The sequence below is a fragment of the Chrysochloris asiatica genome, unplaced genomic scaffold (genome assembly GCF_000296735.1).
Source record: "Chrysochloris asiatica unplaced genomic scaffold, ChrAsi1.0 scaffold00160, whole genome shotgun sequence".
Taxonomy (NCBI): Eukaryota; Metazoa; Chordata; class Mammalia; order Afrosoricida; family Chrysochloridae; genus Chrysochloris; species Chrysochloris asiatica.
Genome location: NW_006408678.1, coordinates 7,540,316 through 7,552,127, shown reverse-complemented (window position 1 = coordinate 7,552,127; position 11,812 = coordinate 7,540,316). Strand labels below are relative to the sequence as shown.

Below are 11,812 nucleotides of genomic sequence, written 5' to 3'. Positions count from 1 at the left end.
ATTTCTTCATATGGATGAGTGAGCACCTCTAGTGCTGTATTAGTTTGTTGAATGATTTCAGTCTGTATTGTATTCCTGGAGCCTTGTTTTTCTCTAAGGCCTTCGCTGCAACTTGAAATTCTTCCTATAGTACTATGGTTCTTTTATCATGTTATCTCTTGAAATGGTTGAACATCATTTCTTTTTGGTACAATGGTTGTTGTTGTTATTGTTAGGTACTGTCAAGTTGGTATTGACTCACAGTGAGCCTGTGTATCTGTTTCTCCTTATTTTGAGTTGTGCCCCATCAGCAAATGAAGGTCCTAAAAGCTCTACTCCATTTCCATCTTCATGGTCAACTCTGTGTTAATCTCTTCCTCAGTACTTTTTGAAGTGCCTTCCAATGTGAGGGAGGGGCTCCTCTTCTGGCACTGGAGCTGACAGTGTTCTGCTGCTGTTCATAAGGTGTTCAGTGGCTAAACACCCATCAGCAGTCTGTCATGACTTCTTCCTAGTGTGTCTTAGTTTGGAAGCTCAGCTGAAACCTGTCCACATTAGGTGGCTTTGCTGGCATGTAAAATAACAGTGGCATAGCTTCCATCATCACAGCAACATGCCAGCCCCTACAGTACCACAAGCTGACAGACAAGTGGTGGCTATACCCACATAATATATCCCCCCAAAAACCTTAAGGTTACCCCAGCATTATAAGTGTTCTGGTGTGGTGTTGTAGGCTAATGCGTCAGACTGCAGAGTCATTTGAACTGCACGGTTGGTGGTGTAAGCTCCCCAGCTGCTCCTTGGAAACCCTATACAGGGTCTCTATGGGTCAGAATCGACTCGACAGCACTCAACAACAACAATCTTTAGACAGCAGATATCATCTCAATTAGAGTCTCTTTTAATTTACTAAATGAGAAATGTTAAGCCAGTTGTTAGTCTTTGTAATAATTATTGATCGTTAAACCTTAAGAAATTGCCAATTATTAATAATGCTATTGTTAAGTACTGTTGAGTCTGTTCTGACTTATAGTGACCCTGTATAGGGTTTCTGAGGAGCAGCTTGTGGGTTTGAACTGCTGGCCTTATAGTTTCCAGTGCAGTGCTTATCCTACAATGTCATACCAGGAGTCCATTATTAAGAACACTAATTATTAAAGCAATACAAGTAGTCATTAATTAAAAAGCTACGTGAAACGTTAAAAATATTTTTAACCTCATGATTGTGTATATTTTATTTTCTTTGCCATCATTTTTGGTTTCCTTTAGAAAACATCTCAAATGCTCTCATTGTTAAACAGTAATTTTTATTTAATAGTGAATATTGTTAAGTGCTGTCAAGTGGGTTCATAATGAGTTTTAAATCTTTGAAGGGTCTGTGTTCATTCCCTTTGTGTCAGTGTCAGGGTGAATATACTTGTGTATCTCCTCCTCCTGCTCTGTGTGAACTGAGTTTGAGATGAGCAGTTTAGTTTCTGTGCTTAAATTTACATTCAAGTGTATTCAGTTTTCTGATAATGAAACCTACACTTTTTTCTGTGTAGGGTTTTCATTGTTTGGGATATTAAACTTTTCAGACTAAATGTGAATGTTATATGCTTGAACATGTAAAAAACACCTGATCAGTGCTCTCTGTTGCCATGTGTCTTTAGGTAACTGCACCTGCGTGGTTTGGCAGCCATGGAGTCCATGCTTAATAAGTTGAAGAACACTGTTACAAAAGTAACAGCTGACGTCACCAGTGCTGTAATGGGAAATCCTGTCACCAGAGAATTCGACGTTGGGCGACACATTGCCAGTGGTGGCAGTGGCCTAGCTTGGAAGATTTTTAATGGCACAAAAAAGTCAACAAAACAGGTCAGCTTTAATCCCATGTTAGTTAGGAAAAGCACTTTGTAAGTACCACAAAGTGCATGTGTACATTGTTATGTTAGAAATGACCTAAAGTTTTTTATTCCTCTTGTTTCATCTCCTAAAGTCATAAAGTCAAGGGCTTTCCAGTGTGCCCTGAGTCACCTAGTTACAATGGACATACTGGCTCATCTTGTAGTAAAGTTTTATGCAATAAACTGATGTGTCACTTGAGCAAGTGAATATGTTGTTATTGTTGTTAAGTGCTGTCAAGTAGATTCCAACTCACAGCAACTCTATACAGGGTTTCTGAGGCTCATCTGGTGAGTTTAAACCATTGACTTTGTGATTTACAGTCCAGTATTTATCCTACAATGCTACATTTTAAGATATAATTGATAAAATTGATCATTAAATATTCTTTTCGTATCTGTCAATAAGTTATAGACCAGTTAAATTTATACCCAGTTAAAATTTGCCAATGTTTTGTCTTTTATTTAGTACATTCCTATTCACTTTTTCATTGTATAGCTCTGTAGGTAATAGGTATCTATGATATTCTTTAGTGTTTAACCTGATGGGTTTTACTGTCAGGAGAAGTTAAGTTTGTGTCATATAATAGTGGGTTTGCAATACGATTATGTCCAAGTATTTTAAAGCTAACTTCTTTTGAATAAGAGTAGATTGACTGACTTGCACAAATTTTTTTCATATTGATCCTTGACCAAGAGATTCTTAGAAATTTGTGATTGTTAATTTTACTTAATAGCTCAATGTTGGAATTGTTAAATAAGAAAAAAATCTCTAGGTTTAAAACCTCTGTAGAAATGCAGTTCTTAAAAAAAAAACAAACCATCTTGTCCAAAGTGCCTTTACTTTCCTGCATGTGAACCTTGGGAATTGTAAGAAGTGTGAGATTTATTACACACATGGGGCTTTAAAAGATGCATAGAAATATGGGATGAAAAGTTTATGGACTTTTCCTACAAACTTTTGAAGTCCCCTTATACTTCCCAGTGACTACTGTAATGAGTTGTAGGTATTTGTTATTTGCTGCTTTTCCAAAGTTATCTTATTTTCTAAACAAACACTGAAGGCCATATTGGTTTTGGATTTCCTTTTATGAAGTAGGAATCTTGGTTCTTTGGTGTTGTTGTTAGGTGCTGTCCCATCGGTTCTGACTCATAGCGACCATATGCACAACAGAATGAAACGCTGTCCGGCCTACGCCATCCTTCCAGTTGTTGTACTTGAGCCCATTGCTGCTGCGTCTCTGTCAGGCCATTTTGTTAGAGCTCTTCCTCTTTTTCGCTGACCCGTCACTTTACTAAGCATGATGTCCTTCTCCAGGGGCTGTTACATGTCCAGAATTTGAAAGACAAAGTCTCATCATCCTGGCTTCTAAGTAGCATTCTGACTGTACTTATTCCAGCACAGATTTGTTCTTCTATGATACTTTCAGTACTCTTCTTTAACACTATGGTTCAGATGTGTCAATTCTTCTACAGTCCGTCTTATTGTTTCACATGCACATGAGGTTATTGAAAATACCATGGCGCACTTTAGTCTTCAAACTGACATCTTTGCTCTTGTTCTTGTGCAGCAGAGTTGCCTAATGCAATACATCATTTGATTTCTTTACTGCTGCTTAAATGAGTGTTGATAGTGGATTCAAGCAAAATGAAGTCTTAGACAATTTCAGTCTTTCTTCCGTTTGTATGGATATTGTTTACTGGTCCAGTTGTGAGGATTTTTGTTTTCTTCACATTGAGGTGCAACCCATACTGAAGGCTATGGTCTTTGATCTTTATCAGTAAGTATTTTAACCTCTCTTTGTTTCCAGCCAGCAAGGTTGTAGCATCTGCTAATTCTGATGCCATGTTTTTTTTTTTTTCTCATTTATTCAGTTTCTCTGATTATTTGCTCAGCATACAGATTGAGTAAGTATGGTGAAAGGATACAACCCTGGCACACACCATTCCTGATTTTAAACTATTCAGTGTTCTAACGACTGCACAGATTCCTTATGAGGACAGTGGAAGTGTCTTGGAACACCTGATCTTTGCAGTGTTATCCATAGTTTGTCATAAGCCATACAGTCAAAAGCCTTTACATAGTGAGTAAAGCACAAATCTTGTGATAGGTTGTTGTCATTTGGTTTGTACCTGACTTGGAAATCTTGTTTTTAATGCCATTTGGTTATAAGTATTTAATGAAGTCCAAGACTTGTACTTTAAATGGATATTTTATGTTCTGCATCTTAAATCCTGATTGAAGCTATCTGTTTTGAATATTGTTTTCTTTCTTTTCATAAGAACTAATCCAAAACTGAACATGGTTATTTGGGTATTGTTATTGTTGCTGTTGGGTGTTGTAGAGTTAGTTCTGAGGAGTGGCTGGTGAGCTTGAGCTGCCGACCTTGCAGTTCAAAGCATCTTTGCAGTCCAGTGCATTAACGCACAGCTCCATATTAGGCATTTTAACAAAAACCATCAGACCTTGGCTACCCAAAATGAGGAGGCCTACAAAGGCAAGAAGTGACTGGCTTACAAGATTTCAAGAGGGAGCCTAGATCCAGAGGGCGTGGAGGAAGGTAGAATCTCCACTGAATAGTATTCAATCTGTCTGGGCAGGGCTGATGAATGGAGATGGGGATGGCACTCATGTGGTACAATAGTGAATAATTGTTATTAGGACTGACTGTGAGGGTTGGAAATGTAAAGGTAGACATTTTGTAACAAAAAGAGGGGAGCGGTTGACTTTGCAGTCCAGGAGTGAAGGGTCCTGAGACCATCAGGGGAGAAGAGTGGAGTGTGAGACCCTATCCAGAGAAGCAGTGATGCCAGAGATGTAAGCAGAGACGATGACGTTGAGAGACGGAGCGACTGGGAACTCTAAACCCAGAGAGGGAGAGGGTTTGTGTGCTGAGGACCAGGGGGCAGGCTTGTGGGGTATACATTTGGTTGGTTGATGATGCATGGAGGGAATTGTAACCATGGCAGTGTAACAATATACAATAGGATGAATGTAAAGCTAATGTTCTCCCTTGTAAACTATCACAGAATTCACAATAAAACATTTAAAAAAAAAGTCACCAGTGAGATCATAAAATTATGTAAAACATTAAATGACCAACCTCCAGTACTAGCTCAGTTGGCTTTTATAATCATAACAGGAAAACAAAAGAATGCTAAATTTACTAAGTTCTGCGTTTTAAAAATTAATGACGTGGTAGTTTAATAGTGTTTTCTTGCTTTAACTGACTAGATTCTTAGGTGTGTATGTTGATGTCAGTAGTTTACAGAGTGAGAATGATATTAAATACTCTTAGAGTGTCGGACTTCTGTTGTTCTTCATAGACCATGAGAGCCCAAGCCCCAGTGATGGAGCCCCGTTCTCAACTGCTGACTGCTAGAGCAGTTTTCTTTAGATATGGTTTTGAATTTTCTCTCTTTACCTCCTTTGAACTTCAGATTTTAGTTTTGACTGCTAACTGATTCCTTAAGAAATTGGTTAAGTCTTACTACCTTGGCACTGAAACATCATTTTACTTTTCCCTGAATTGAAGTTTTCATTCTTTTTCAATTGTCTTATTTTTATTAAAAGAGAGTCAGATTATGGATAGCCTAGAACTATGCTATCCAACATGATAGTCACTAGCCACACAGGATTATTCAGATCTCAGTGAATTTAAGTTCAGTTCCTTAGTTGTACTGGTCACATTTTAGGTGATTAATAGCATTTAACCATAGCATGGCTATTACTGTGCACATACAGAAACATCGTCAGAGAAAGTGTTATTGACTAAAGAGAACTAGAAGAAAAATAATGGGAAAGGTTACTGTTCTTAGTGTCTCATCCACCAACCCCCCCTTCCCACCAATAAGGAGACAATGAAGGGCATCTTTCTTTCTTTCTTGCCTCTCAGCCGTCTTTGACCTAGCATACTGTGTACTTGGTCGGCCTACTTGTTTGTTAGCAGCATATGTATCTTGAATTTGATATTGACTTAGAGATAAACAGAAAGTTAGGTATTCTAAGCTGGGGAATTCTTACACATTGTTTAAAAAGTAAAGACATGGAAGTATATTCTATTGTTTTTTAGTGAAATAAATACCATGACATAAAGTTTATTTCTGGTTTTTCCTTATCTCAAATAAACTTCATTTTTTACATATGATTTTCAAGAAAAGTACAGTCTCCAAGTTATAAGCTGTATGAATTCCTTACTATATCTTTTAGGACTTTGCAGGTAAGTCGGAACAGGTGCATACAGCTCTTAGTCTTTATTTTAGTGAAAGAAAGGCTCTAAGCCTTTACAAAGATTCAAAAGCTGCATATATAGCGAGTTAGAGTGACTGTGATGAAGAATTGTTGCAAGTAGGGGTTGGTTCAGTTGTTTCAAAGTGAGGAGTTGTTCATAAGCCAAATTTTGTAACAAGAATACTTGCCTCTATCATAATACAATATTATCAAGAAGAAACAAAAATCCAAAATAAAGAATTCCTTATGTAAATAGTATTTTCAAGGTTTGCATACCCTATTAGAGGTTATCAGTGTGCTTTTTTTCCATAGAAACGTTTCAAGCTTACAGTAGTGCCTTGGATTGTAATGATAATTCTCAGATCAGGTATGACTTTGACAATGTAAATCTCAGTATGTGAAGGCCCTAGAGAAGAGTAGCAGTAACAGCGCCTACAGAACAGGTAGACTCAGCACTGCACTGAGGACCATAAGGTCGCCTGTTCAAATCCACCAGCTGATCCTCAGAACTCCTATGTACAGGGTCACTGTGAGTCAGAACCAATTCGGTGGCCCTTAAAAACAATAACAAACATAGAACAAGTGAAAATAACATTTAGGAAACCTGTAGTGTATCATTTAAAAAGAATCGGTAAAGTTTATTTACTGGTATGTCTATTAACTTCATTATACTGGTTTGCTTTTATGCTTCCAAAAACCATTTTCTGTTGATTTTTATTGTTTTTGAAGGATGTTCATTAAAGAACAGTGAATTCTTTTTAAAGCGTACATAAGTTTTTTTGCTAAATAAAGTTCTTAAGCCAACACAGAAAAAGCCACGAAGATTTTATAAAATATTATTTAAATAAACTTAAGCAAATACAGTTTTTAAAACATGTTGAAATTGATAGCCTTTAGATATAATGTACTGGCATTATAAGTGATAGTTTAAACTGATACACTGATGGTACAAGCCATTAGTGCACCTGTGGAGTTGTTGTTTCCTTTTTGAGTGTTCACCTAACAGGGGTCACTGTTGATGTTAAGTGCCTTCAAGATGGTTCCGACTCATAGTGACCCTGTATAGGGTTTCCAAGGAGTAGGTAGGGAATTTGAACTGCTGACATTGAGGTTCAAACCAACCTTTCGGTCCAGTGCATTATCTCACAGCGCCACACCAGAACAGGGGTGGGGAACCTCTTTTCTGCCAAAACTTATCACATCATTTGTGGGCCATACAAAATTGTCAACTTAAAAGTTAGCCTGCTATACTTGGCCAAACATTTAATTAATGCACCTGTAATATTGAGGCACTAAACAACAACAAATATGGAGTCGTGGTGTGGTGCTGGTGGGTTAATGCGCCAGACTACAGAGTCGTTTGAACTGCAAGGTCTGTGGTTCAAGCTCACCAGCTGCTCCTCGGAAACCCTATACAGGGTTGCTATGGATTGGAATCGACTCAACGGCACTTAACAACAACAACAAATACGATGACTGGAAATGCAGTTGCCTTGACATGATCAGATCAAATGATTTGGCCTATGGAGTGGATCGGATATTCCCCACCCCTGACAAAACCATTTTTTTTTTTTTTTAATCGCCCCTTCATTTTAGGTAACCAGTGTCTAAGTTGCCTGTCCCTATCTATCCTGTATGCAGAGGGGATAGCATTGATACCTGATATGAAGTCTTCTTCCCTCTCTGTTGGTATTTTGAGCTACTACATCCATGAGTCATGGTGTGGCACTGTGGGTTAATGTGCCATACTACAAAGCCCCTTGAACTGCAAGGCTGGTGGTTCAAGCTCACCAGCTGCTCCTCGGAAACCTTATACAAGGTCGCTACAGGTTGGAACTGACTTGATGGCACTTAACAAAAACATCATCCATGAGTATAGGTCCTTTTTCACAACATTTTTTTTTTTTTTTTAATCGTTCTTTAGTCAAGTGCTACAAACATTTTAAGAGGACATCTGGAGAATGGAAATTATGTTTCTATTTAATTTGTTAAACATAAACTTAGTTTCTGAAATTTAAATATGTATAAAGATTAGTGCACCAGTCCTACGTTACAGCTGAATAAATGTTCACACGTGAACATTGCTAATTCTGTTTTCGTTCTTAGTCATTACTCACCACTGCTTTTATCTCCCTAGGTAACCATTGCCCTGTTCTTGAATATCTCAGAATAATTTTGCCTATTTTTGAAGTTTATTTAAATGAATCATATGGCTTGTACTGTGTTTGGCTCCTTTTCCTCAGTATGATTTTCATGAGATGCATTTGTGTTGTTGAACATAGGAGCAGTTTTAGTTTTGCGTTTCTATGTAGAGTAATGTTTACCTCTGCTTTATTGACTACGTGAAGGCTTTCCATTGTGTGGATCATGACAAACTATGAACAACATTGAGAAGTATGAGTAGTCCAGAACACTTCATTGTACTTCTGAGAAATCTGTACCTGCACCAAGAGGCAGTTGTTCGAACAGAGCACGGAAACACTGAATGTTTTAAAATTGGGAAAGGTGTGCGACAAGGTTGTGTTCTGTCGCCATACTTGTTTAATTTGTATGCTGAGCAAATAATACGTTTGGTGAGTGCCAGTTTTCCAGGATAGTTGTATCAACTTAGGAACCCTGGTGGTACAGTGGTTAAAACTCTTGTCTGCTAATCAAAAGGGCTGCAGTTCCAACCCACCAGCCCCTCAGTGGGAGAAATAGGGGCAGGTCTCCTCTGTCCGGTCGGGTTGCTTTGAGTTGGGATCGACTCAACAACTGTGGGTTAGGGTTGGGTTTGGTGTACTAGTAAACACTTCCATCAATGGTGACAGTTGCTCCGCGCCCTGCCAAACCTTTTTTAAAAAGCTTTTATTGTGAATTATGTGATAGTTTACATGGGAGAACACCAATTTTACATTCATCCTATTATATTTTGTTTCATTGCCATGATTACAATCCCCTCCATGCATCATCAAACAACCAAAGGGTAAACCCTGCAAGCGTGCCACCTGGTTGTCAGCTCAAAGCCCCTCTCCCTCTCTGCTCCATCTCTCCATGTCATCATCTCTGCCTCCATCGCTGGCATCACTGCTTCTCTGGGCTGGGTCCTGCACTCTGCTCTTCTCCCTTGATGGTCCTAGGGACCTCTGCTCCTGGACTGCAAAATCATCAATTCCCTTCCTTTTGTTACAAAACATCTACCTTTACATTTTCAACCTGCACAGTCAGTCCTGATAGCAGTTATTCATTATTGTACCACAGGAGTCTTATCTCCACCTACTTTCATCAGCCCTGTTCCAACAGATTGGAAATCCCTCAAGCTCTCTTGAAAGCTTGTAAGCCAGTCACTTCTTGCCTTTATAGTCCCCCACTTTGAGTAGTCAGTATCTAAGTTGTCCATCCCTGTTAACCCTGTGTTCCAAGGGGATGGGAATGATCCTCACTGTAAACCTACCAAACCTTTTTGTAGTTAGTTTTTTTAAATTTTAGATTTCCTGGGGGTCTGTTGGGTTTTTGAAAATTCCTTGAAAAATTCTTTGCTGCCTGACTTTTTAATGTCTTGTCACCTGACTTTTTAAATGTCTCCAAGATTGTGACTAAGCGTTGAGTTTATTTTGCTGTGCATCTGTTACAGCTTTATAACTGACCTAGTCTTTCTACAGAGTGTCCTGTATTGGATTAAAGTGGTTCTTTAAATATAGGCACTTCTTTAAACACATTCTTTTCCTTTTTTAGAGAATCCTTGTTTGAGAGCTATTTCTGAGACAAATGCCTTGGGTTCAATGTATTGACTTACAAATAAGTACATTTATGGGCATGTGTGCGCACATGCACATGTATGAACGTTTTGCTTGTTTCTTGGACTATTGTTGTTGTTTAGTGCCTTCGAGCCGGTTCTGACCCATAGTGACCCTGTACAGGGCTCCCGAGCAGCAGCTAGTGAGCTTGAACCACCGACCTTGTGGTTCAAACTGGCCTTGCAGCCCAGCACATTAACCCGCATAGCCACAGCAGCTTTTCTGTCTTTCTTGACAACAGTGTTCAGCTTTTTCAGGTGACTGCTCTCCAAAATGGATTTATCTGAACATTTTTATTAGTCTTCTAGTGCCCCACATTTACCATGACCTTATATGTTCTGATTTGCAGTAGATTTTCTAAAACTAGGGCACTTTCAGTTTTGTTTTCATTTTAAAGTCTTAATCTGCTGACCTGTTTCTTTTGTAATTCAGAAACTTAAACAGCTCAGGAATTTCATAATACTGCCAGTTAAATGACACTTTGTATGAGGATAGTAATTGATAGATTGACTTTTTTTTTTTTTTTTTGAGATCTAAAAATACTAGATTTATTCAACTTCCGGTTTGGGAGGCAGCAGATAGCCAGGTAGGAAAGGCTCCGTGGGGGAGGGATTGAAAACCCACAGAAACTGTGCTCACAGAACAACACCAGAGCTCTGTATCTACTATAAGGTCCAGAACGTCAGTTTCCTGCACTCACAAGTGAAAAAATAATGATATAAAGAAAAAAGAAGAAACAATGAAAGTGAATATACAAAGGATAAAGCATATGGGTAAGTAAAGTGAGGAAGAGTGGAAGAAAGATAAAGAAACAAAAACAATGAAAGGAAAAAACCATGACAGGTGAGCAGTAGCTTTCCTGGGAGTATACTCAGGTGAGGGCTGCCCATACCACTATTCATCAGGGTAATATGGGGTACAAGAAAAAGGTTTGCACCTCTTCCTCCACCAATAAGGGCTATGCTTCTGTGCCACCAAACACCCTCTGCATTCAGAGCCACCTGCAAAAGTTCAAGATGGCTGTAACCTGCCTGGTCAGCCAGCACAGATCACCTGCCTTCTTTTTCGTAAACCCCAGGTGTCTGTCCAGCTGCTTCTCCTATTGAGAGCTAATCCAGGACTGGCCAGGGCCAGCTTTGCAGGTTTAAGCAAGGTTTACCTGAATCCATTTGCCAGGGTTGGTGTGGATAGCTCCACACTCCTTTGACTGGGCTCACAAATGTGCCAATGAGCTCCATATGGCTCCACCCACAGGGAAAGCAAAAGCTTCACTGGAGCCCTCTAACTGAGATAAGAGTTCCTATAAGGCTAAAGGCTGTCTGTTCTGGGTGCCCTATCCAGAAGTATTTCATGCAAACCCCAAACACCTGGAGGATTAGGGTATTTCCATGCCAGTGGGCAGGCAAAGATGAGAGATCCCACTCATGCAAGGCTAGGTTACTAATCAGGGCTGGCCATGCTTCTGATCACCAGGAAAGTATGGGGACAACAAAAAACCTTGCACCATTATCTCGGAGAGTATGTTTCTGCAATGCCAATATGTTGTCTTGTCTCTGAAGCCACTCACAAGATTAAGATGGCCGCACTCTGTCTATCAGCTGGCATAGTTAGATTGATTTTTTTTTTTTCTTTTCTTTTTTTTTACTTTGGAAAGTAAGGGCAATGTTTATTATTAAATAGACTATAAAAGTTGAAAAGTTAGGATATGTGTTTTCATTGCAATTCTTAAATATACTAGCACTATGCCCTACTCCTTTCAGTCTCAAATCCAATGACACATCCTCAGGTTTTATCTTCTCTGACCTGTTAAGAGCAGAGTATTTCTTTGGACATTAGCATCTCTATGCTGCAGAGCAAGTTTAAAAGTCTATTCTGACATAACCATTTTGGTATTTTCTTTCTTTTTTTTTTAATGGTTTGATGTCTTTTTTTTTTTTTTTTTT

General features: G+C 38.9%; 1 protein-coding gene across 1 annotated transcript in view; it reads left to right on the top strand.

Annotated features, from left to right (window-relative positions):
• The first annotated feature begins 1,657 nt into the window (after window positions 1-1,657).
• SCYL2 (SCY1-like 2 (S. cerevisiae)) overlaps window positions 1,658-11,812 on the top strand; it is an 88,636-nt gene continuing 78,481 nt past the window's right edge. Inside the window, exon 1 of the mRNA XM_006871114.1 lies at window positions 1,658-1,836. Within this exon, the coding sequence (XP_006871176.1) occupies window positions 1,660-1,836 (177 nt within the window). The 5' untranslated portion in view covers window positions 1,658-1,659. The remainder of the gene's footprint in view (window positions 1,837-11,812) is intronic.